The sequence below is a fragment of the Rhinolophus hipposideros genome, assembly GCF_964194185.1.
Source record: "Rhinolophus hipposideros genome assembly, contig: HAP1_SCAFFOLD_95, whole genome shotgun sequence".
Taxonomy (NCBI): Eukaryota; Metazoa; Chordata; class Mammalia; order Chiroptera; family Rhinolophidae; genus Rhinolophus; species Rhinolophus hipposideros.
The window spans coordinates 255,447-282,786 of record NW_027669123.1 but is presented as its reverse complement, the minus strand read 5'-3'; the positions used below and the strand labels follow the sequence as shown (position 1 = coordinate 282,786).

The 27,340-nt window shown below is 39.0% G+C and overlaps 1 protein-coding gene across 2 annotated transcripts in view; it reads left to right on the top strand.

The window, feature by feature from the left end:
- The window catches only part of LOC308495678 (uncharacterized protein), a 62,435-nt gene that overhangs the window by 20,656 nt on the left and 14,439 nt on the right, over positions 1 to 27,340 (top strand). Inside the window, exons 7-16 of one of the 2 annotated variants that reach the window (XM_081080649.1) lie at positions 5,041 to 5,091; positions 7,721 to 7,754; positions 9,181 to 9,253; positions 14,019 to 14,058; positions 14,427 to 14,485; positions 16,545 to 16,617; positions 17,918 to 18,097; positions 19,150 to 19,239; positions 19,901 to 19,934; positions 22,516 to 22,588. In XM_081080649.1, coding sequence (XP_080936775.1) covers positions 5,041 to 5,091; positions 7,721 to 7,754; positions 9,181 to 9,253; positions 14,019 to 14,058; positions 14,427 to 14,485; positions 16,545 to 16,617; positions 17,918 to 18,097; positions 19,150 to 19,239; positions 19,901 to 19,934; positions 22,516 to 22,588 — 707 coding nt within the window. Of the gene's footprint in view, positions 1 to 5,040; positions 5,092 to 7,720; positions 7,755 to 9,180; positions 9,254 to 14,018; positions 14,146 to 14,426; positions 14,486 to 16,544; positions 16,618 to 17,917; positions 18,098 to 19,149; positions 19,240 to 19,900; positions 19,935 to 22,515; positions 22,589 to 27,340 lie in introns of both variants that reach the window. The other variant, XM_081080648.1, reaches the window with a different exon arrangement.

Here is a 27,340-nt window from a genome sequence, read left to right as displayed (position 1 = left end):
ATTTCTCTAGAACAAGATGCTTTGTAGCCATTAGTCAAAAGATAATCATAATAAATGTTCCCATAGCCTAACTTAGGACTCAAAAGATTATAATAAAAGTACAGAAAAGTTTCACAATGACAAAAACGCTATTCTGCTCACTGAATGTGGCACATTGTGCAATCTGAAATGCCCAAGGACCCCTTTAACTTAGTAGACCTCTATCAAAGCACTTGTGTCGGTGGTTTTGCAAGTTATAGGAAACACAGAGATGAAATGGAATTTGATCTTTAATGTGCCCCTAAGACTTTAGAGCTGTCCCTGGCTTATTTCTATGGTTTCTTAAAACAGAATTTTCAAGGCCAATCTTTTCATTCATGTATTTATTTGCCTCTGCAGCCGTTTGCTATGTAACCATCAGGAGTCTTTTAGGCACTAAGTGTTATTTTGATGTTGCAGAAGACAAGCATTTTAAAACCACAGTCCCTACCTCCAAGAGCGTGTTCTTATTATTGTCATTTTTATTATTTATTATACTTTACACAGTGCTTACTAGGTGCCAGAGTCCACTGAGAGCTTATAATTATCATTATTGTTTTTTATTGGGTTGTAGCATCAGATCTGACAATTAAGTTTGAGAACTTGCCACCGTGCGCTTACATTGGCAGCACTGTAGAAACAGCTCAGTAAGGTTTCATAACCTTGGTATATCAGTGTCTCAGAGCTGTGTTCGTGTTGATGTGTGGTGGTGTCTTGCTGAGCTGACACGAGTGTCTTGCTCGTTGTTGTTGCATGTTTTTGTGTGCCATTGCGAGGCTGTCTGAGCTTGAATCAGAGCTATGATCAAACATTAAATTTCTTGTTAAACTTGGCAAGAGTGGAAGTGAAATCAGGAACATGTTAGTCCAGGTTCATGGGGATAATGTCACAAGGAAAACGGCTATGTACAAATAGATTAAACATTTTTCTGAGGGGAAAGATTGCGTCACTGATGAAGAGACGTCATGGTGGCCAGTAACGACCAGAACGGAGGAAACATTGCAAAAATTCATCGAATTGTGAGTCAAAATCATTGGCTGACTGTGAGAAGCATAGCAGACCAAGTAAACATCGATACAGAAACAGTTAGGAAAATTTTAACTGACAATCTTGGCATGAGAAAGGTGTGTGCAAAAATAGATCCAAAGGAGCTCACCGATGAACAGAAGCAAAGGAGAGTCAAAGGCTGCCAAGACCTTTTGGAGAGGCAAGACAATGTTTTGAGCCGTGTTTTCACTGGTGATGAAACGTGGGTGTACCAATACGATTCTGAAACAAAGCATCAAAGTACACAATGGAAGTCAGCCAATTCTCCAAGACCAAAAAGTTCTGTCAGTCGAAATCAAGAGTCAAAACAATTTTGCTAAACTGTTTTGACATCAGAGGGATTACTCATTATAAATTTGTACCAACTGGACAAACAGTTAACCATGTTTAGTTTTTGGAAGTTCTGAAAAGACTGCATGAAAATGTTAGAAGAAAACAACCTCAACCTTTGGCCCACTATTCATGGCTGTTGCATGACAGCAATACATCAGCTCCCATGGCACTGTCTGTGAGAGAGTTTTTAGCCAGTAAACAAATAACTGTATTGATACACCCACCCTACTTATCTGATCTGCCCCCAATGACTTCTTTCTTTACCCGAAGATAAAGGAAATACTGAAAGAAAGACATTTTGATGACATTCAGGACATCAAGAGTAATACAACAACAGCTCTGATGGCCATTCCATATAAAGAGTTCCAAAATTGCTTCGCAGAGTAGACTAGGTGCTAGCATTGGTGCATAGCTTCCCAAGAGGTGTACTTCGAAGGTGACCATAGTGATACTCAGCAATGAGGTGTGCAGCACTTTTTCTAGGATGACTTCGTGAACCTAATTGTCAGATCTCGTGGGCCAGACACTTTATGTCCATGATGATGATTTCGGTTGTGAAAATCTGGGTAGGATTTAAGGGAAGTATGCAGTGTGAGTGTGAGTTGGCCAGATAAAGAGGCAGAAGGACCGTGTTGGGCAGGGGAAACAATAATCAAGATTATAGATTTGGCAGAAGGAACTGCAGACATAGGCTAAGATACACAGTGAACTTTGAAGGATTTACAAGCAGTTCAGTTTTGATGGTATAAAAAGCGTGCTGTGGGAATGTTTGAGAAAGTGGTGAATACCTAGGTAAGGCAAGCTTAGGAAAGTCTTTAGTTCTAGAGAAAGGAGTTGCTCTTATCCTGTAGGCCTTGGGAAATATATCAGTTAGAATGTTTTAGCTGCAGGTAATAGGTGACCTAATTAACAGTGGTTACAACAGGAGGAACCAGGATGGTTTTGGTGGTTCTGTGATGCCATGAGTTGCCTGTTGTTGTCCCTATTTCAGTTGTGAGGTTGTCAGTGTTTCGTTTAAGTCTCATTTGCTGGCTGGTTAATTAGCAACGGCTCCAAGCATCATATTCTCACAGGACAATATCCAAAGGCTGAAGGACTGCGTTTCTGTAGGTTTTCCATTTTCTTTGCTGGCTGGTTAATTAGCAATGGCTCCAAGCATCATATTCTCACAGGACAATATCCAAAGGCTGAAGGACTGCATTTCTGTGTTATATAGTTGGCATACCACATTATATCAGTTCAGGTGTACAGCATAGTGATTTGACATTGATATGCCTTGCGAGGTTATCACCACAATATGTCTAGTAAGCATCTATCACCCTTCAAAGTGACTGTAATATTATTGATATTTTCCCTGTGCTGTTAACTACATCCCTGTGGCTTAGATATTTCATCACTGGAAGTTTGTACTTCTCATACACTTTCTTTTTCGTTCATCTCTTCAACTCCCTTTCATCTGGGAACAATCAAGTTACTTTTTTGTAGCTATGGATCTGTTTCTGTTTTGTTTGTTTTGTTTTTTTAGGTTCCACATATAAATGAGATCATAAGGTATTTGTCTTTCTCTGTCTTCTTTCACTTACATAATACCTCTAGGAACTTCCATATTGTTACAAAGGGCAAGATTTCATCTTTTATGGATGAGTTATTATATCAGTTATATTATGGATGAGTTAATTATTCTAATATCAGTTATAGTATTACTGTATACACACACACACACACACACACACCCCACACACACACATATCAAATCCTCTTTATGCATTCATCTATCGAAGGACGCCTATGTTGCTTCCATATCCTGGCTATTATATATACTGCTGCGGTGAACATAGAGGTGCAGGTGTCTTTTCAAATTACTGTTTTGGTTTTCGTTGGACAAATACCCAGAAGTAGAATTGCAAGATCTCATGGCAGTTCTATTTCTGATATTTTGAGGAATCTCCATACTGTTTCCCACAGTGAATATAACAATTTACAAATCCAAAAACAGTGCAGGGTCTGTTTTCCCTTTCCTCCACTTCCTTGCCGACATTTGTTATCTGGTGCCATTTTGATGGTAGCCATCTGACAGTAATGAGGTGGTATTTCTCTGTGGTTTTGATTTCCGTTTCCCTGATAAACAGTGATGATCAGCTATGTGATTCTTTTAAATAGGAAGAAGACTGAGAAGCTGCCAGTAGATCCCTTAACATTTCCAGGCTGGGGTACAGCACATGCTGGTTCCCACAGCAGTTAGGGGTACAGCAGTCACTGTGATTAGCATAGTATAATCATTTTTCTTTGTGGAGCTGGAGAGAGGCCATGTTCTTTGTGTATTGGGACAGTAAATATCCACACAGCATTGTGGTTCTCCAGTGAGAATGAAGATGAAGAAATGGCAAGTGGGCAGGGACTCAGCAATGGTTACTGCAGGGATCATGGGAGAGTTTTGAGCAGACTAGGAACAAGATGAGACGGCATTCGGACACTCTGGTTGTGGTATAAGCAGGGACCAGCAAGCTTATCTGTAAAGGGCCTGATTTTAGGCCATGTGGTCTCTGTCATACCTACTCAAATCTGCCATCATGGTATGAAAACAGTCGTGGGCCAACTGAATAGGCAAGACCGTGCTACAGTAAAGCTTTATTTATAAAAACTGATGGCAGGTTGGAGTTTGCTGGCCCCTCACATAGAGGATAGATTGAAGAAAAGCACATAAAAATAAGTCGCAGACAAAGGAAGCTTTTACTTCCTTGGACTAGTATCAGTCCACTGTGATGTTTTCACGCATCCATTTTGAAAGACAAGAAAGTCAGGAAGGTTAATTTATTCAATTTAACATGTTGGTCTTTGCTGGCTTATGTCTTTCTCATTTGTTTTGCTGAAAATAAATCCTATTCCTTTAGGAAGCAACAATAACAGTCGGTGGTGTCTCATTTTTCCCCCTGTGAAAGCCATCTGCTAAGAGCCCCTGTTTGACTAGGGCAGTGGCTGTGGAAAAATGAAGCAGAGCCTGGAGAGTGTTATGGTTAATAGAAGTTAGTGATAATTGAATGTAAAAGTTAGTGGGGAGTGAGAAAACGAAGATGATTCCTAGGTTTCCAGAATGTGCACTAGCATTTCAATGGGACATGAGAAGAGTGACTAGGACATTATCAGATGGAGAGAGAAATGCAGCAGGTCAATAGGGAAGACACGTTTTTTTTCCTCTGAATGTTGAGTTTCTTGGTATATCCAGGGGTAATTCATCCTACATGGATATAATTTTTTGTTTCATTTTCACATATTCTGTTAACCACTGCCTTTTCATATGAGAGCTATGTTTTTGGTTTTATAAGAAATAAAAAAGTTTAGAAAGCAAAGGAACTCTATAATCAGTGTACATTATTATACTACAAGTGATAGTTATATGTTTTTCTGTAATTATCCCAGTTACTTGATTGATTCATAAGTATTATAAAAAGAACATAAAACTTGCCTAGTTGTAGAAAATTGACAGTGCGATCTCTTCATTTGCTATATAGGAATTGATAGAACATGTTGTCATTAGGATGTTTTATTTTTTATTCTGATTAAAATAGGATGGTTGCTTGTTTTACAGTATTTTCTGACATCATTTCATTTATCCTCTTTATGCCTTTATTCAAATATATCTAGCTCTACAGGAATCTGCAAAAGAAGAATCAAAAAAAACGAATTTAATGACAGGTAATCTGCAAAATCACCTTCTGAATCATGTAGAAAGCATCAACCCACAGAATTAAAATTTCATATAATGCCATTTATTAGAGGTTCTTAACACCACCCCTGGGTTTGGTTATTCACTAGAGCACTTTACAAGACTCAGCTTATAGCTGTACTAATGCCTGTGATTTGTTACAGTGAGAGCAAAATCAGCAAAGAGAAAAGGTGTGTGTGGCAGTGTCTGTGACAGGAGGGAACCAGGCGCAAGTTTCCAAGACGCATGTCCTGTGGAGTTAGCAGGATGTGCTTAATACCCCACTATTAAATTCTGGCACCACATGTGAAATGCTGTCTATTGGTACCGGAGTCTCATTAGACTCAGTGCCTTCATGGAGTGCTTTCATAGCACGCCAGTCACATAGGCAGCGTCCCCCTAGCTGGTACTAACATTCCTGATTCCCAGAAGGAAAGTGAGTGTCCAGCATGAACCACCTTGTTTGTACAAGCAGTTCAGGCACGGTGAGCCACACTTAGTTAGGGAATGGTGGGAACCCTCACCATATGCAGGTTTCCAGATACCAGCCAAGGGCCAGCCATTCAAGCAGGACTTTCAAAGGATAGCAGTCAGGCCTGCTGTATGAAGTCTTTTCGGCACAGCAGTTATAGGCCTGACTTAATTTTTAGTGTAGCTTAAAATTTTATTTTAATAGCAAGGAAAATGGTGACGTGCCTTGGTATTGGTTTCAGTTGTATCATCCATTAAACATTGCAGTGCTGGTTACTGTTTTGCCTTTTCGTGAGTATTTCACAGGTATTGCACATACATTACTATGGCAATAACCATGGCAACTCCAATCTTTTTGTGTGATTAATGTTTCAATATAGCTTTTGAATAAAATCAGCACAATGATTTCTGATTTACAATGAGAATCAAAGTTGTCCTGTAAGTACAGGGACGATTCCATTTTGATTCACTTGGCATCCCTATTCAGCATGCTAAAGCGAGATGTTCAGTCACGTTTATCAGTGATTTTCTTGTGTAAGTATTCCAAAAATGACTTGCTTTGTTTATGGCTTTTCATATGCTTCATTCGGTTGGGTGAATAATCATATTCTGATACTGGACCTTGATATTCATTTTCAAAGTGACTGTATTTTGAAAATAGCATTAATGTGTTCATATCTGGTAATAGCAGTTTCAGTGGAAATTTTTTTTTTTTTATTAGTAAGCCTTCGTTTTTAGAGCAGGTTTAGGTTCAGTGCAAAATTGAGTAGAGAGTAGAGAAAGTTCCCTCAAAACCCACATCCCCGTCCACACAGAGCCTCCCTCGCTGTTGACACCTGCACCCGGGTGGTACATTCACGACGATCTATGAACTGCACTGACTCAGCATGACCACTCACAGCCCACACTTTACGTTAGAGCTCACTCTTGCTGTTGTACAATCTGTGGGGTTTGACAAACGTATAATGACAGGTCTCCACCCTTCCAGTATCACACAGAATAGATTCACTACTAGATACCCTCTGTGGCGTTTCCTCAGTCCTCCCTTCTCCCTAACCTCTGGAAACCACTCGTCTTTTTACTGCTTCTATAGTTTTGTTTTTTTCTGAATATCATATAGTTGGAATCATACAGTGGCCATCTTTTTGAATGTTTAAAAACTTAAAACTCCAGGGTCATTGAAGGTTGTTATTCAAGATAACCACTTTGTCTTTTTTTGGGGGGGGGGTGTTTGTTTGTTTGCTGTTATTCATCGGCTTAGGATTTGATGATATATGACTTACAAGGTAAAAAAACCATGATTTCTATACACATTTGCCACTATGGGGAGGGATGAGAAAAATGGCATCACTCGCTGCTGTACAGCAATAACCCTTTGGACCTTCCTGCTCTATGAGGTGAGCCGGATAGACTCTCCAGCAATGGAGGGAAACAGTCTCAGGGGTTAGACTAGATAAAACTGGAATCGCAAAGTCTTTCATACTTACCCTGCACTGGAGAGAGGGCCAGAAAGAGTCTATTTCCTGTGTTTTGCCGTGCTGCAAAGTAGACTGCTTCTTGACTAAGCTGCTGATGACAGGATGTTTCATCCTAAACTGAACACCCTTGACAGAAGAGCGGCACAGCGGTACTGTGTAAGAGCAAAACAAGTGGACTCTCTTCTAACTGCTCTTCATGACAGAAGTACAGAAAAATCATGCTATTTAAATTGGACCGTGTTAGTTTATGATACTCATTTTACTGCTGATACCGTTTCGTTGACTGCAATGGGTTTGGGAGGATTACAATCATTGTAAGTAGCACTTGACTTGTAGCTATCAAATGATTGCACATCCCGCTTATTTTTCTTTCATTAGATATAAATGTATAATACATACAAACATGCATAAGTACATGCATGTACATATATGTGTACGTATATATGTATGAATATATAAATATAAATATATGTACACACATATAAATAGGAGTGGAAGTAAAAGTTCTGCACGTATTAATTTCCCACCAATAGTATCATTAACATTCATTCTACTGTAGTCTTCAGGGGTTGTCCCAAAAATATTTTTTCATAAGTTCAGTCTGATAATTTTAAAGTTCTGTGTTTTTCTGTTGTGTATTTACAATGAATGTAAATTTTTTCTTTAACAGTGGATGAATGTTCTAAATGCGACCCTGCAAGCAGGTAGGATTTTATGGATTTCTAAAATTGCATGTTAACTGAGAGACTGCCGAGAGAAGCCAGTAAGCTTTAATGAGTGTTCTGCTCTGGCCTAGACCCTATACTATGTGCCTAACATTGGTAATCCCAGGTTGTCGGCACAGTAGATTCACAAAGTAGCTTTGCTGTTAGGCCTAGTTTTTATTCATTAGACGAGTGTGGTTCCGGAAGGTGGATTAACTGACCCCTGGTTCCATTGTTACCAAGGGGTTCAAGGGTATCTGAACAGGTTGCTGCTTTTCCGTTGTTGAATTGGAGGAACCAGCAAAATTTAAGGTTGTATGAAAACATATTAAACCTTTGAGACTCTGGAAACATTCTCTTAATAGCAAGTAGGAATGTGGTATCATCCACCTGCACCCGAAATTACAGAGGGGGTCCCCTCGAGTCCAAAGGCACTGGAGATTGCTGAACTACATAGATCTATGGCCCACGGCAGGTGTCTCGTCACCTCCACCTCTTTTCCCAATGAGCTGATGTCCTTCCCATGGAGATGGAGGGTTGGGCAGTGGGAGGACTGATTGTGAAAACAGTAATGGAGTTGGGTAGGTGGTAACATGCCTGTGTTGGGAGTGGATGACTGAGGCCCCATTGAGCTTATTTTCCAGGAACAGGGAAATAGAGAAGTCCTACTGTGGGTCATTTGAGCCCAACCTTGTTTCAGGAGTCTATGCCTTCGTGGGCTGAAGTTTTCAAGGTTGGAGATTGCCAGGAAGCTGTGCGGACAAGTGATCGGAGAGTGGGGAGGCTAACAACATACATATTTGTTCTTTGACTTTTATACGTGTAACTTGCAAACATTTCACACATTTCAGGGACCTCACTGTAGTGTTTCAGGGTGAAAGGAAGGAATGGGGTCAATTTAATAACTGCTTTCTACGTTAAAGATGCAAGACTGCCGTTTTTGACCCACACAGATTAATCTTTGAACCAGGGACAGACCATCGAGAAGGGTCAGTGTATCGTTCTACCTCGATTTAGCTCATTGCTTTTGTCCCAGTTCAGGTTCCTCTTGTCAGCTATTAATTGCGTTTTCAATTCAGCCCTGGGGACTTTTGGTGAAAACAAGGTACTCTCAGGTGTTGCCAACATGTTGGCTGTCATTCTTTGTTATGGAAATTTAGAGTGTATCTTCATTAAATATTGCATGAGTTAGGAGTGGTGGAGGCAGAAATAGATAACTGATAGATAATAAATAGATAGATAACTGATAAATAGATAGATAAATAGATAACTGATAGCTTTTCTAGAACATCATCTAAATTTTAATCGTATCAAGAAACTTCATTTCATATGCAGATAGCTGAATTGTACTCCTTTTGTTGTTGTTGTTGCTGCCTTTGTAAAGAAATGAACTCACTTGTGTCTGTTGTGTATCTTTCCCCGGAAGTCTTTCCTGGAAACATGGCAGTGATGATTCATGGTCTTCGTCAGACGATGGACTCTTCGATGTTGGTACCAAGGTAAAAGGTTCCTGTGTGAAATTAACTGTTGTGCTCTTAATTTAGTTTTGTGTAGCACCAAGTTGTAAAATTTGGTAGTGCTCCACCTATCATTTTTTAATGTTTGTTATGGAAAATTGGTCAGCATGAAACATTTTATAACATATGACCATTTGACGCTTCATTGTTTTGTTGTTGTTCTTTTAACTTTAGTAAGTATCGAAGAGGGGAGCTGAGAAAAAGAAGGGGCTGGGAAATGTATAGTAATAGTAAAATTCTATAGGGAGTTTTCCCACAGTGACGGAGATATGCAATTTGGTTAAGGGTAAGGAATTTTAATGTGACTTTTACGTTATACCAGCATGACTTTTATCATACTCGTGCCTAAATGAAATCTTTAATGGATTCCGGTGCTCATTGTAACAGTCATGAAATCTTCCTGGTAGCTTTCAGTTTTAAAACTATATAGCATAAGACATATAGTTTTATTTTTTACACTTTGTATGTTGGTATGGTATACTTGTTAGGAGGGAGTGTTTTCTCCATTTTCTTTTTCACTTACAGTCCGTGGACATTCCATATTGTTTTATATTAGTTTCCAGGATATTAGGTTCATCACTTAGACTAAAATAATAGTAGACTTTTGAAACTTTCGAATTCACGTTCTCCATCTCAAAACCCATATTACAAAGGGATTGCACTATGATCTAAATCATTGCATTGTGAATATATTTAAATGTCTTCATCTGATTGAAGAGTACATGTGTTGCACAAAATAATAACCAATTTGGAAAGCAGAGATTCTTTTTTTTGTGTGTGTGTGTTTTAATGGCCTGTTTGATTATGTGCTATTGATGCATGGGCCCTGGCCCATATAAGCAAGAGCGACACAGATTTTCTTTTAACTGATATGGTGAAATACTCCATAGTCAAATCAACACTTGTTCCGGACCTATTCTGTAACCAGCACGATGTGATTTAATCCTCAGAATAGTCTTGTCAAGGAAGGGAATCTTCATCTTCAGAGATAAGGAAATGGAGACCAAGACAGTCTAGGCAGCATGACTTGCAGTAGCCAGGGAGAAGTTTGAGGGTTTGATGCAAAATCCACTTGGCTCCAAAGCTGATGATGCTCTTGGCTGCTCCCTATAAAAATATGTCCATGAGATTCTATGCCCATGTCCATGATGCATTGACCAAAGTAAAGAAAGGAGCCATGTCTACAAAAGATAGGATCCTTTCTTTATTCTGGTCAAAAGCAGAGATTCTTAAAAACCATATAGTCAAATGTCAAGTTTCAGAAAGTTTTTAGTTTTGTTTTCTAAATGTAAAATTTTTCATTTCTGTTACAGTTGACATTCAATATGATGTGAGCCTCAGGTGTACAGCATCGTGTTTAGGCATTTATATAATGTGCAAACTGGTACCCCGATTAGTGTGGTATCCCTGATACCGTACTTCGTTATTACAATCTTATTTACTGTATTCTTTGTGCTGTACTTGAAATCTTCACGACTATTTTATATCTGCCACTTTATACTTCTTAATCCTGTTTCCATTTCAAGCATTCCCGTAACAATCCTTGAACTGGGCAACGATCCGTTAGTTCTCTGCTCCTATGAGTTTGTTTCCCTTTTCTCTGTTCATTTAAAATGTTTTGCATGTCACCAATAAGTGAAATCATGTGGTATTTGTCTTTCTCTGTCTGACTTTTTTCACTTAGAATAATACCGTCTAGGTCGACACAGGTTGTCACAAACGATAAGTATTTATTCTTCATTACTGAAAAGTAGCATTTTGTTATATATATGTCCATCTTCTTCTTTCTCCAAGATGATGGATCCTCTGGTTACTTTCTTATCTGGACTATTGAAAATAACGCGGCAAAACAATAAAAAAAGAAAATAATGTGGCAACGACCATAGAAATGCATGTTGTTTTCAAATTAGTGTTTTGGATTTCTGTGGAGGAAAACCGAGAAGAGGGACTGCTGTGCCACATGGTAGTTCTATTTCTAAATTTTTGAGGAACTTCCATATTGTTTTCCATTGTCTGCTCGGATTTGCAGTCTCACCAAAAGTGCACGAGGACTCCCGTTTTCTTCACATCCACACCAACACTTGTTGCTTGTTGATTCATGGATGATGGCCATTCTGACAGTTGTGAGGTGGTAGCTCATTGTATTTTTAATTTGCATCTCTCTGATGATTAGTGACACGGAGCATGTTTTCGTATGTCTCTTGGCTATCTGTGTGACCTCTTTGGAGAAAAGTCTATTCAGGTACTATTCTCATTTTGTAATTGCATTGTTCGTCTTTTGGTGTTAAGGCTTATGAGTTCCTTATATGTTTTGGATGTCAACCCTTTATCAAATATATCATTGGCAAATATCTTCTCCATTCATCCGGTCATGACTTCATGTTGTTGTTGGTTTCCTTTGCAGTGAAGAAAGTTTGTAGTTTGATTGTCGTGTGTATGGGTCTTGCATTCTTAACCATTCAGCTACCTTATGTCTTTTCTGGAGCATTTAATCTATTTACATTTAAAGTAATTATTTGTAGGCACGTAGTTATTGGCATTTTCTTATTCACTTCTCCCCATCCTGTTCTTTCTCCTCCTTCTCCTCATCCTCCTTTTTTTTCTAGTCGTGGTTTTACATTTCTTGTGATAGTGGTTTCCTGGTGCTGAACTGCATCACCTCCTTTTTCTCTGGTAAGCTCTTTTCCTCTCGTTTCATTCTAAATGAGAGCCTTGCTGGATACAGTGCACTTGGTTGTAAATTATTGTGTTTCATCACATTTCTATATTTCTTGCCCATTCCTCTGTCCTTCAGATTTACTTTTGAGAGATCACCTGACAGTCTTATGCGAGCTCCCTTGTATGTACCTAACTGCTTTTCTCTTGCTGGTTTTAATATTCTCTCTGTGTCTTTACCCTTTGGTGTTTTAATTCTGGTATGTCTTGGTCTGGGCCGGTTTGCTTTATTTTGTTTGGAACTCTGTGTGTTTCCTACTCTTGCGTTTCCTTCAACAGGTTAGGGAAGATTTCCATCATTATTTATTCAAATAGGTTTTCAATTCCTTTCTGTATCTCTCTTCTCCTTTTGATAGCCTTACGAGTGCTGTTACACTTTATCTTGTCCCAGAAGTCCCTTAAAGCCTTCTCTCTCTCATTTTTTTTGACTCATAATCATTTTTCATATTTTTTTCTTCTGCTCTGATTGTGTGTTTTCTGCTCCCTTGTCTTCCAAATCACTGATTTGAACGTCTGCCTCAACCAAATCTGGTGCTGATTCCATCTATTAATTACTCATTTCAGATGTTGTATTTTTCATAGTTGACTTTCGTTAATGATTTCCATGTCCATTTTTTTTGTTTGCTGTCTCTGTTGAGGTGTTACAACGTTTATCTACTTTTCCCCAAAGTTCATTGGGCGTCCTTAGAAGTAGTATTTTGAACTGTGTGACTGGTAGATAACTTGTGTCCATTGGGTTTAGTTCTTTCTCTAGTTTTTTTTTCCTGGTCTTTCATTAGAGAAATGTTTTTTTCTCTCGTCTTTTTTCCCTTCCTATCGTGTTTGTTTCTGTGTATTCTGTAGATCTGCTAATTCTCCTCATCTTGACAGTATTGCCTTATAGACCAGGTGTTGTGTGTGGCCCAGTGGTACAGACCCCGGTTACCTGAGCCAGGTGTTACAGAAGCTCGTGTGGGTGGTGTGTGCCCTCCTGTTGTACTTGAGCCTTATTGCTGTTGGCACATCTGAGTGTGAAATTGACCCTCAGGACGACTGGCTGTGACTGCAGTAGATGAACCCCTGTGTGTGGGCTGACCTCGCAGAGTGAGATCGGCTGTAGCAGGGCTCCGGTGTCTGCTCAGTCCATGGCTTGGCATGGTCATTTGTGAAGCTAATTTGGTGATGTTCTGGTGTCACTTGAAGCTGGTCCCAAGGTGTGTTGGATTTGGGGCTCTTGTGAGGGGCTGTCTGGCAGGCCCAGGTCAGCTGCTGTTTGTGCCCAATTGGGAGTCACCTAGGGGAAGCTACAGAGTGACCTGTTGTTGGTAGCTGCGTTTGTGAGTTTCTAGGCAGCTGCGAGGGGCTATGTTGTGAAGCAAGACAGGCTGATGGATAGGCTCCTAGAAAGAAATGGAACTCCTCAATATCATAAATGGTGCCCGAGTGGCTGTTGTAAACTAGAATTGTGATGATGGAAACCTCTGTTTACTGAGTGACTCCCCATGACGTGAGGGTAGAATTCATCTGCTAGCATGACACGTGCCTTCTTTGATTTGGTTCTGATTCTGCAGTTGTCACTCCATCCCATTCTCAGAGTTCCAGGCTTACCTCATTCTTCTTCTGCCCTCACTTACAGTATGTTGTTTCATACGCAGGCTTTTGCGCCCGCTGCCCTTTCTGGACTCCCCTTCATGGTTTCCCTCCGCACCTCGTATGTCTTTCAAGATGCAGCCCTGTTATTGCAGCATCTGGTACAACCGATTGTTGTTTCTTTTGTGCCCGTACTATACTTTATTGATCTGAGGTGTAGGACTGGAGCGCGGTACTTTTCTGTTCTGATTGTTTTCACAAATTATAGTATATTGACCCCTACTAGAATATAGGACAAAATCTTTCATTTCTATTTCCAGCTTCCCCTGGGTCTATGCCTATGATTTGATGGCTATGATAGCGGTTTGTTGTCTTACTGACTGAAGGACTGAGTGAGCGAGTGAACGAGTAAATGAATATGATGTTTTCTGAAGTTGGGTTTTTCTTTTCTTTTTCTTAATAGAAAGAAGCAATCAAGCTGCCAATTGGAAAAAGAGAAAATGGTGTGGATATTATTGAAAGTGCTCCACAAGAGCAAACAAAAACTGATATCTTGACTTGTGTTGATGGAGCACACCAAAATAATACAAGTGATAATTTAGTGACTATCTATGAATTCTTTCCAGCTTAAGTGCTGCTATACACAAATCTAACACGTGTAGATCCAACTGTGATTTTCATTTCTTATAAGCATTTGTTCCTACTTTTTTGCAAAAGTATCCCCATTACTAACAACTGCTTCTTGCAAATGCTTCGACCCCCTGAAATTCTTTCTGCTGTTACTTTTATAGAAATATTCATGACTTGAATGTGTATTTAAAATGCATAGAAATATATGTTTCCATTAATGTTCTGTGACTACGTTTTGTAGTTAAAATATCGGCATTAAGATTGAAAGAAGAAGCTGAAAAATCATGTTGGGATTCTGAGGTACTGTCATTCACTACTATTATTTTTATCATTATTATTTTAAATGTCACCATTCGGTGATGTTAAAACATAAAAGGTATGGTTTGACTATACTTTCTCACCTCTGCATTTCCCCACCTAAATTATTTTATTACGGTTTAGCCTATAATTAATAAAATACATATGTGCTGAATATAATGAGACAGCGTAGTACAGCTCGGCTAACTTGCAAGGTTCACTGAAGGCGGTCGGTGTAGAATAGTATAAAACGAGAAGGCTTCCAAGTCATAAGGAATCAGTTGGGTTCTGAAGTTAAGTTTACCTAAAAGCTAAAGAATTATTCCAGCTTGAAGTATGCCCAAATGCATGACTCTGTGGTGTTTACGGTTGTGTAAATGTCCTAATGAGATTCAGAAAGAAAGAATTTGGAATTTAGGGTTTTTTATACGTTGGAATTTGAAAAGATAATGCCTGCTACATGCAAGTATTATTGTACTTGTATTCTCCAATAGATCTGCAAGGAACTTTTGCAGGGAAGGAAGAGCATTGTTAATAGTAATACTATGTAGGATTATACTAACAACAATCGGCCTTGTGCTGCTTTAATACACAACAACTGCCCTGTTCAGTTAAAATAGCATGCATTGAGTATCTTGATGGCAACCATGCTTGTAGTAATAGAAGTACAAAGTAATGATGAGCCAATGTGAGATGACAGCTGTGAAAAGAGACAGGAGGAGTGTGATCTTCTGATATAGGCAACTGCAGCCTACTGGTGTAGACACTGTGTTTGAAGATAAGAACACACTAGAACCCTGGATAGGTCACTTACTAGCTGTGGGATCTGGGGGAAACTTCTTTTTAACATGTCGGATGTCAGTGACCTCATTTATCCTACAGGTACTTATGCCTACCTTTCAGGGTGTGAAATGAACTAATGTGGTAACAAATGTGAAAACACTCTATGAAGTGTAAAGGGAGCTATAGAAATGTAAAATCAATGATCACAGTGGGTGGTAGTGACTTACCAAATGGTGGGGACACTTTTGGTAAACCTGAAGGACAATCAAATGGCAGTAGTGTCAAGAACAGAGTGGAAAAGTTAGAAGGGGCATGTGGATTTCTAATCTGGGGGATGCTAAACTTCAGGAGACTGTGGTAGGCGATACCCTGTTGATGTGTAGTGTTTCGGTACTTGAGGCTCTGTTGGTGCGAGCTCAATGTTTTGACCTGAAGAAAATGTCTGTGTGGGATACTGCCAAGTGAAGCATGAGAAGGAGCCAGTCATGTGACAATCTAGGAGCAAAACCTGCTGGGCAGGGACAGCAATGGATCGTGTGGGTTCATCATTTTATTCTAATGTCTTGGAATGGTCAGGAAGCAGGAAGAGGGTCAACCAGCATCAAACCATTTTTATATTTGTTGTTTGTGTGGAAAAGAAATAAAATGTGCATAGCAGATTCCTGGTACATTTGAGATGGTTAATAAATAAATGTTCTTATTTTTCCCTGATTGGATCTTATTAAACTTTTTGAAAAGTTGCATAACTATATATAATATTTTTCCTATTATTTATTTAAATATAACTTAAAGAAAATTTTTCTTACCCCTTTGTCATTCTGTTTAATCACTTTTCCTATCAAAATTTTTATCAAATAAGAGTTTGGTTTTTCCAAGCTCTTGTTGACCCAGATGAAGTAGGTTCTAATATGTTCTGTTTAGACTCCACAGGACATACACCAAGGTTTCTTACCATGTCGGGCAAGTATCTTGTTTTAACACTAAACAAACAAACAAACAAAAAAGAATGTATCATTAGAAATATTGCAAAGTTGTAGGAAGTACACTTTTGAAGGTATTTAGTTTGGTGCAAAAGTAATTGCGGTTTTAAAGGTTTTTTTAAAAAAATTGCACAAACTGCAATATCATTTGTACCAAATTAATATTTGCTTAAATACCTATTTTTCAAAAAGTCTTTTTCTTGGAGATAATGACGTTAATATTCTAATCCTGAATTGTTAACTAGAGATTGCATGAAGTGTCCATTAGTTACTAATCATCTTGTTCCTAACCCCTTCAGGCGAGAATTGAAGTGGAAGATCCTGTTCCTAACAAAGCTGTAGGAATGGACGATGTGCAACCCTTCAGACCAGGTACACTTTGTAATACCAATTTAATTTTTTAGTTTTGATCTTTTCGGGCCCCTCGACTGACAGACCTTGGGAGTTCACGGATTCTCACAGGAGATTAGAAACCACCGTTTTAAATGATGTACGGGCTTCCTGGATATGAAGTGATAAAAGAGGCTTTAAAGCTTCACTTCTACAATTGTGGTTTTCTTTCACTTGTCTCGTAGATTTAAGCTGAGATTTTGTTTAAAAAGCAAAAGGAAAATGTTTTGTTATGTATTTGTTTTCTGTCTCATGGTGCCCTGTACTCTTTGGAGCTAATGTATACCTAGTTTGATCGTATTATTTTATTTATTTATTTATATATATATAGATAGATAGATAGATAGATAGATATAGATAGATAGATAGATAGATAGATAGATAGATATGTATATATCTATATATATATATATATATATATATTTTTTTTTTTTATTGGGTAAGGGCAATAGGACTTTATTGGTGAACAGTGTGTATTTCCAGGACTTTTTTCCAAGTCAAGTTGTTGTCCTTTCAATCTTAGTTGTGGAGGGTGCCATTCAGCTTGAACTTGTCCTTTCAGTCTTAGTTGTGGAGGGTGCAGCTCAGCTCCAGGTCCAGTTGCCATTAGTAGTTGCAGGGGGCGTAGCCCACCATCCCCTGCGGGACTCGAGGAACTGAACTGACAACCTTGTGGTTGAGAGCCCACTGGCTTATGTGGGAATCGAACCGGCAGCCTTCGGAGTTAGGAGCATGAAGCTCTAACCACTTGAGCCACCGGTCTGGCCCTGATCGTATTTTTACATGAATACAATAAGGTCACCCAAGCCTGTCATTTGTCATTTGAATTTCAATTATCTAAGGCTTAAAAAATGAATTCTGAAGATATTGGAGCATTTAGAAAAGACCATTTTCTTGTAATAAGTAGTTTCTTATTTGAAATAGTACGATTCATTGAAAGTGGTTTTAAACCCATGTTTGTCACACATATTTAAACTTAAGCGGTTAGACATAACTTTTGATAATGACAAAAAAATTCACACCCACACCATTTTAACTATTAAGAAGAAAAGCTTCAATTGGGACCACATTATATAACAGAAATTGCTGAGTGACAATAGTTAATTCAACTTAACTTACGTGAATGGCAAGTATAGGACACCTGAAAAAAAATGTACTCTGAAGGAACAGAGTGTGTGGGAGAAAGGAGGACGTGGGACTGCTTCTCTGAAGAAGGACGTTTTACAAGACGGTCAGCTTTGTGTTACTTTTATCTCCTCAAAAACGAAAATTTTATTTTCAGATTCTTCCAGCTGGAATGCTACTTCTTTGATTTCCAATCATGGAACTTGTCCAAGATCCGGGGATTCGAAATTTGGTGATAAAGGGCCATTTGCCACACACTCAATGAGAAAACCTCTGTCAGCATCCACAGAGTTTGGACAGATGGCCGTTATAGACAAACGAAAGACGCAGATTGGAGGTGTGTTCCTCTTACATAATTCTTCCCTCCATGACTGGTGTGAATCACAGCCACCAGGAAACAGAGAAAGCAAAGAAGGAAATAAAAAACACAGCCTATCTCTGTGTAGGTTGATCGTAGTTCTGAATTTCCTACAGTCATTTTGTAGCAAAATCTGCTTTATGTTTACTCTGTTTACACAACTTACAGCCAAATAGAACAACTTTTAGCAGGACATTGGCATTCTTCCACAAGCAGAGTAACATAAGGAAATAAGAAAGGGAATAAGGAGAAAGTGTGATTCCATTTAGACTAGTATTTAGCGTACACTGGGGAGTATATATGCATACATACACACATATATAGGTACATACGTATATATGTATATATATATGTATATATATATATATATCTGTGCATATGTGTATGTGTATGAATATATATTAATATATATATGTGTGTACACACAGACACACACAAACACACAGAGACATACAGCAGAGGAAGTAAAAGTTCTTCATGTATTAATTGCCCACCAGTTGTATCAGTAACATTCACTCTACTATAATCTTCAGGGGTTGTCCCAAAGAAACATTTTTACATCACTTGAATCTGACGCTTTGAAAGTCTGTGTTCAACTGAACTCTATACCAGTGACTCAGTGTGGTTTACTGAGTCACTCTTACATAAACATGTCCCAGTTTATGTTGCTTATTCCTCTGAAACGTTTGGCAAGTTTTTACACCTTTTGCTTTTTAGTTTTTCATGTTGCTCTCCATCTTCTGATTTCCATGGAATCTGACTTGGAGAATGTATCCCAATGGAGAGAGAAGAGATGTTGCTGGTTATTACTCATCACTGATTCAGTGTGGTGATGGCTGTCTTCATATACGCCATGTTCATCCTTGTGTCACGCAGCCCAGCCCCACGGCTCTTGGAAAGTGGCAACAAGTGCTGATTACTTTCTGTGTTTACAACGGCCAATTTCTCTGCATACTCCTTGATATCCTTGTTAGCCTTGTTATCCTTTACTTTTAATATAATGTCTTCGCATGTTTCTTTTAACTTTGTAGGAGATACAGACACTGCTAAGACTTCTGATGATATCAGCTTAAGCCTGGGCCAGAGCTCTAGTCTTTGTAAGGAAGGAAGTGAAGAGCAAGGTAAGAACATTATACTTCACAGCAACATTGTATATTGTGGTGACCAGGGTAAGTTTGTAGAATATACTGCTTACATTTTGGCACAAGTTCATAATAGTTGGCTCGCTGATCTGTGAACTCACTTGCATTCCTGTCTACAACTTCTCCCGCATCAAGCGCGCTGTGAAGTCGATAGTTGATCATTTTCAGAACAATGAAAACAGCATCTATCACTGGACAATAAACTGCTACTATAATCATGGAAGAAGGAAGAGCCTTAAAGAGAAAGAAAATAAAAGGCAGCATTTTAAAATATTTTATAGTTCATTCAATTAATCTGTAACTAAAATAAACATATAGTCACACAAAGTAACAATTATGTTACAGCACTAAGTTGCAAAAGTATAAGACAGCACTGCCCAATACAGTAGCCACTAGATGTATGAGGCTATTGAGAACTTGAAATATGGTTAGTCTGACCTGAGTTGTGCACTGTAAGTAAAATAACACTGGATTTTGAAGACTATGAAAAATAATGTAAAAGATCGCAATAATTTTTACATTAATTACATATCGAAATAACATTTATAGTACTGCTAAATAAAACATTAAAATGTCAAAAAAAAAGTTCTGTGTTTTTCTGTTGTGTGTTTACAATGTATGTGAATTTTTTCTTTAACAGTGGATGAGTGTCCTAAATGCGACCCTGCAAGCAGGTAGGAATTTATGGATTTCTAAAATTGCATGTTAACTGAGAGACTGCGGAGAGAAGCCAGTAAGCTTTAATGAGTGTTCTGCTCTGGCCTAGACCCTATACTATGTGCCTAACATTGGTAATCCCAGGTCGTCGGCACAGTAGATTCACAAAGTAGCTGTACTGTTTGGCCTAGTTTTTATTCATTAGACGAGTGTGGTTTTGGGAGGTGGAATAACTGACCCCTGGTTCCATTGTTACCAAGAGGCTGACATGTGATGTGACCTTCAGCCTGCTTGGCTTCCCAAGTCCATTCTCTTGTCCCTCGGCCTGTACTGAGAAGTGCCTGGACAGGTCTGGATTCAAGATTCAGGTGCAAGTCAGGTGGCCTCAGAGAGTCCCGTTTAGTGATGTGTTAACGCTGATTTAGAAGTTTCCTACAAGCCCAGTTAGCCCAAGCTCTTGTCTGAATGTAGTTTACTTGACAGTAGCGGCAGTCACGAGAACCTTGTTTTCACCATCAGTGTTTAGGGCAGATCTCAGTTCGCTGTGGCCACAGAACCACAGGTTGTATATAAGCAAGACCTAATCAGATAAATGTTTTCAAGTATAATGCCACGTACACTTCTTGGGGTTGAATCGTTGTTCTGTAAGTGAAGAACATCTATGTATAGACCATGTTGTGTTAATGCAGCACAAATTGAGATGATATTTGTAATTGATTCCTCTACTGACTGACTTCCCAGCCTGTGTTTCCCTTCTGGCTAATACCTTTCCCTTGTTCTAGGAAGTTTTTTCTCTTTTTCCAGAGTCTTTCTTCCTTCTTCCATGAGTTTTCTTGATTTTTTTCCCCTTTTTCTCTGCATTCTCGGGGTATTATTGTTGCTGTTGTTGTGTTATTTTTTTCCACTTCTGCCAGCTAAGTGTTCTCCATTTTTCTTGACAGAATCAAGAGTACATAGAATTCCAGGTGTTGAAGGAATGTTAGCAATTAATTATTCAAAACACCCCCTAGTACTTCATGCTGCCATTACTGTTTTGGTCAAGTAGTTGATCACATGAGGAGTTTAGCTCCAAGACATTAAAGTGACTTATTTGAGTATAGTGAGTGATGAAATGAGATTAACTGTAGGTTTCTAAGCCCAGCACACTTCCTTCTTTATCATTCTTTGGGTGAGTGTTTTAATTATGGCGAGGTCTAGTGAATGCAGTGGAAGAGGATAAGAATGGAATTAGCAGGGGAATCCAAGTCTCAATAGGACCGACACTGGGTTGTCATAGGAATAAGGCTTTTAGAATAGAGATCAGAGATCAGATAAGGGAAAAGAGATCAGAATAGTAGGGTATGACAAGGTAAAGAGAAATTACAAGCAAGAAGGACACCAGCTGTTGGTAGTTGTCTAAAGAAGCAGATTAAAGTAAGTGGTTCAACGGCATCTGAACAGGTTGCTGCTTTTTCGTTTGTTGAATTGGAGGAACCAGCAAAACTTAAGGCTGTATGAAAACATATTAAACCTTTGAGCCTCTGGAAACATTCTCTTTATAGCAAGTAGGAATGTGGTATCATCCACCTGCACCCGAAATTACAGAGGGGGTCCCCTCGAGTCCAAAGGCACTGGAGATTGCTGAACTACATAGATCTATGGCCCACGGCAGGTGTCTCGTCACCTCCACCTCTTTTCCCAACGGGCTGATGTCCTTCCCATGGAGATGGAGGGTTGGGCAGAGGGAGGACTGATTGTGAAAACAGTAATGGAGTTGGGTAGGTGGTAACATGCCTGTGTTGGGAGTGGATGACTGAGGCCCCATTGAGCTTATTTTCCAGGAACGGGGAAATAGAGAAGTCCTACTGACGGTCATTTGAGCCCAACCTTGTTTCAGGAGTCTATGCCTTCTTAGGCTGAAGTTTTGAAGGTTGGAGATTGCCAGGAAGCTGTGTGGACAAGTGATCGTGGAGTGGGGAGGCTAACATCATACATATTTGTTCTTTGACTTTTGTACGTGTAACTTGCAAACATTTCACACATTTCAGGGACCTCACTGTAGTGTTTCAGGGTGAAAGGAAGGAATGGGGTCAATTTAATAACTGCTTTCTACCTTAAAGAAGGAAGACTGCCATTTTTGACCCACACAGATTGATCTTTGAACCAGGGACAGACCATGGAGAAGGGTCAGTGTTTCGTTCTACCTTGATTTAGCTCATTGCTTTTGTCCCAGTTCAGGTTCCTCTTGTCAGCTATTAATTGCATTTTCAATTCAGCCCTGGGGACTTTTGGTGAAAACAAGGTACTCTCAGGTGTTGCCAACATGTTGGCTGTCATTCTTTGTTATGGAAACTTAGAGTGTATCTTCATTAAATATTGCATGAGTTGGGAGTGGTGGAGGCAGAAATAGATAACTGATAGATAATAGATAGATAACTAATAAATAGATAGATAAATAGATAACTGATCGCTTTTCTAGAACATCATCTAAATTTTATTCACATCAAGAAACTTCATTTCATATGCAGATAGCTGAATTTTACTCCTTTTGTTGTTTTTGTTGCTGCTTTTGTAAAGAAATGAATTCACTTGTTTTTGTTGTGTATCTTTTCCCTGAAGACTTTCCTGGAGTCCTGGCAGTGATGATTCATTGTCTACTTCAGATGATGGACTCTTCAACGTTGATACCAAGGTAAAAGGCTCCTGTGTGAAATTAACTGTTGTGCTCTTAATTGAGTTTTGTGTAGCACTGAGTTGTAAAAATAGTAGCGGTCCACCTATCATTGTTTTATGTTTTTTACGGAAAATAGGTCAGGGTGAACCATTTTATAACATATGACCATTTGACGCTTCATTGTTTTGTTGTTGTTCTTTTAACTTTAGTAAGTATCCAAGATGGGAGCTGAGAAAGAAGAGGCTAGGATATGTATAGTGATAGTAAAATTCTATAGGGAGTTTTCCCACAGTGACGGAGATATGCAATTTGGTTAAGGGTAAGGAATTTTAATGTGACTTTTACGTTATACCAGCATGACTTTTATCATACTCGTGCCTAAATGGAATCTTTAATGGATTTAGGTACTCATTGTAACAATCATGAAATCTTCCTGGTAGCTTTCAGTTTTAAAACTAGATAGCATAAGACATATAGTTTTATTTTTTTACACTTTGTATGTTGGTATGGTACTTTTTAGGAGGGAGTGTTTTTTCCATTTCTTTTTTTCATTGACATTCCGTGGAAATTCCATATTGTTTTATATTAGTTTTCGGTACACTAGGTTCATCATTTAGACCAAAATGATAGTAGAGTTTTGAAAGTTTCAAATTCACGTTCGCCATCTCAAAACCCATATTACAAAGGGATTGCACTATGATCTAAATCATTGCATTGTGAATATATTTAAATGTCTTCATCTAATTGAAGAGTACATGTTTCGCATAAAATAATAATCAATTTGAAAGCAGAGATTTTTTTTTCTTCAAGTTTAGTATTTTCATGGAGTGTTTGATTATGTGGTATTGATGCATGGGCCCTGGCCCATATGAGCAAGAGCGACACAGAATTTCTTTTAACTGATATGGTGAAATACTCCATAGTCAAATCAACACTTGTTCCGGACCTATTCTGTAATCAGCACGATGTGATTTAATCCTCAGAATAGCTTTGTCAAGGAAGGGAATCTTCATCTTCAGAGATAAGGAAATGGAGACCAAGACAGTCTAGGCAGCATGACTTGCAGTAGCCAGGGAGAAGTTTGAGGGTTTGATGCAAAATCCACTTGGCTCCAAAGCTGATGATGCTCTTGGCTGCTCCCTATAAAAATATGTCCATGAGATACTATGCCCATGTCCATGATGCGTTGACCAAAGTAAAGAAAGGAGCCGTGTCTACAAAATATAGGATCCTTTCTTTACTCTGGTCAAAAGCAGGGATTCTTAAAAACCATATAGTCAAATGTCAAGTTTCAGAAAGTTTTTAGTTTTGTTTTTTAAATGTGAAATTTTTCATTTCTGTTACAGTTGACATTCAATATGATGTGAGCCTCAGGTGTACAGCATCGTGTTTAGGCATTTATATAATGTGCAAACTGGTACCCCGATTAGTGTGGTATCCCTGATACCGTACTTCGTTATTACAATCTTATTTACTGTATTCTTTGTGCTGTACTTGACATCTTCAAAACTATTTTATATCTGCCACTTTACACTTCTTAATCCTTTTTCCGTTTCAAGCATTCCCCCAACAATCCTTGAACCGGGCAACGATCCGTTAGTTCTCTGCTCCTATGAGTTTGTTTCCCTTTTCTCTGTTCATTTATTTATTTATTTTTTGCATATCACCAATAAGTGAAATCATGTGGTATTTGTCTTTCTCTGTCTGACTTTTTTCACTTAGAATAATACCCTCTAGGTCCACACACGTTGTCAATACGATAAGTATTTATTCTTCATTACAGACAAGTAGCATTTTGTTATATATATATGTCCATCTTCTTCTTTCTCCAAGATGATGGATCCCTTGGTTACTTTCTTATCTGGACTATTGAAAATAATGCGGCAAAACAATAAAAAAAGAAAATAATGTGGCAACGACCACAGAAATGCATATTGCTTTTCCAGTTAGTATTTTGGATTTCTGTGGAGGAAAACCATGAAGAGGGACTGCTGTGCCACATGGTAGTTCTATTTCTAAATTTTTGAGGAACTTCCATATTGTTTTCCATTGTCTGCTCGGATTTGCAGTGTCACCAACAGTGCACGAGGACTCCGTTTTTTTCATATCCTCACCAACACTTGTTGCTTGTTGATTCATGGATCATGGCCATTCTGACAGTTGTGAGGTGGTAGCTCATTGTGTTTTTAATTTGCATTGCTCTGATGATTAGTGACACGGAGCATGTTTTTGTATGTCTCTCGGCTATCTGTGTGACCCCTTTGGAGAAAAGTCTATTCAGGTACTCTTCTCATTTTGTAATTGCACTGTTTGTCTTTTGGTGTTAAGGTTTATGAGTTCCTTATATGTTTTGGATGTCAACCCTTTATCAAATATATCATTGGCAAATATCTTCTCCATTCATCCGGTCATGACTTCATGTTGTTGTTGGTTTCCTTTGCGGTGAAGAAAGTTTGTAGTTTGATTGTCGTATGTATGGGTCTTGCATTCTTAACCATTCAGCTACCTTATGTCTTTTCTGGATCATTTAATCTATTTACATTTAAAGTAATTATTTGTAGGCACGTAGTTATTGGCATTTTCTTATTCACTTCTCCCCATCCTGCTCTTTCTCCTCCTTCTCCTCATCCTCCTTTTTTTTCTAGTCGTGGTTTTACATTTCTTGTGATAGTGGTTTCCTGGTGCTGAACTGCATCACCTCCTTTTTCTCTGGCAAGCTCTTTTCCTCTCGTTTGCTTCTAAATGAGAGCCTTGCTGGATACAGTGCTCTTGGTTGTAAATTATTGCGTTTCATCACATTTCCATATTTCTTGCCCATTCCTCTGGCCTTCAGATTTACTTTTGAGAAATCACCTGACAGTCTTATGCGAGCTCCCTTGTATGTACCTAACTGCTTTTCTCTTGCTGGTTTTACTATTCTCTCTGTGTCTTTACCCTTTGGTGTTTTAAGTCTGGTATGTCTTGGTCTGGGCTCGTTTGGCTTTATTTTGTTTGGAACTCTGTGTTTCCTACGCTTGTGTTTCCTTCAACAAGTTAGGGAAGATTTCTGTCATTATTTATTCAAATAGGTTTTCAATTCCTTTCTGTATCTCTCTTCTCCTTTTGATAGCCTTACGAGTGCTGTTACACTTTACCTTGTGCCAGAAATCCCTAAAAGTCTTCTCTCTCTCTTTTTTTTTTGACTCATAATCATTTTTCATATCTTTTTCTTCTGCTCTGATTGTGTGTTTTCTGCTCCCTTGTCTTCCAAATCATTGATTTGAACGTCTGCCTCAACTAAATCTGGTGCTGATTCCATCTATTAATTACTCATTTCAGATGTTGTATATTTCATAGTTGACTTTTGTTAATGATTTCCATGTCCATTTTTTTTGTTTGCTGTCTCTGTTGAAGTGTTACAACATTTTTCTGTTTTTTCCCAAAGTTCGTTGAGCGTCCTTAGAAGTAGTATTTTGAACTGTGTGTCTGGTAGATATCTTGTGTCCATTAGGTTTAGTTCTTTCTCTAGTTTTTTTTTTCCTGGTCTTTCATTAGAGAAATGTTTTTTTTTGTCTCGTCTTTTTTCACTTCCTCTCTGTGTTTGTTTCTGTGTATTCTGTAGATCTGCCAATTCTCCTCATCTTGACAGTATTGCCTTATAGACCAGGTGTTGTGTGTGGCCCAGTGGTACAGACCCTGGTTACCTGAGCCTTGTGCTCCAGAAGCTCGTGTGGGTGGTGTGTGCCCTCCTGTTGTACTTGAGCCTTATTGCTGTTGGCACATCTGGGTGTGGACTTGACCCTCAGGACGACTGGCTGTGACTACAGTAAATGAACCCCTGTGTGTGGGCTGACCTCCCAGAGTGAGATCGGCTGTAGCAGGGCTCCGGTGTCTGCTCAGTCCATGGCTTGGCTTTGTCATTTGTGAAGCTAATTTGGTGATGTTCTGGTGTCACTTGAAGCTGGTCCAAAGGTGTGTTGGATTTGGGGCTCTTGTGAGGGGCTGTCTGGCAGGTCCAGGTCAGCTGCTGCTTGTGCCCAACCGGGAGCCACCTAGGGGAAGCTACAGAGTAACCAGTTGTTGGTAGCTTTGTTCGTGATTTGTAGGCACCTGCGAGGCGCTATGTTGTGAAGCAAGACAGGCTGATGGATAGGCTCCTAAAAAGAAATGGAACTCCTCAATATCATAAATGGTGCCCGAGTGGCTGTTGTAAACTAGAATTGTGATGATGCAAACCTCTGTTTACTGAGTGACTCCCCATGACGTGAGGGTAGAATTCATCTGCTAGCATGACACGTGCCTTCTTTGATTTGGTTCTGATTCTGCAGTTGTCTCTCCATCCCATTTTCAGAGTTCTAGGCTTACCTCATTCTTCTTCTGCCCTCACTTACAATATGTTGTTTCATACGCAGGCTTTTGCGCCCGCTGCCCTTTCTGGACTCCCCTTCATGGTTTCCCTCCGCACCTCGTATGTCTTTCAAGATGCAGCCCTGTTTTTGCAGCATCTGGTACAACCGATTGTTGTTTCTTTTGTGCCCGTACTATACTTTATTGATCTGAGGTGTAGGACTGGAGCGCGGTACTTTTCTGTTCTGATTGTTTTCACAAATTATAGTATATCGACCTCTACTAGAATATAGGACAAAATCTTTCATTTCTATTTCCAGCTTCCCCTGGGTCTATGCCTATGATTCGATGGCTATGATAGCGGTTTGTTGTCTTACTGACTGAAGGACTGAGTGAGCGAGTGAACGAGTAAATGAATATGATGTTTGCTGAAGTTGGGTTTTT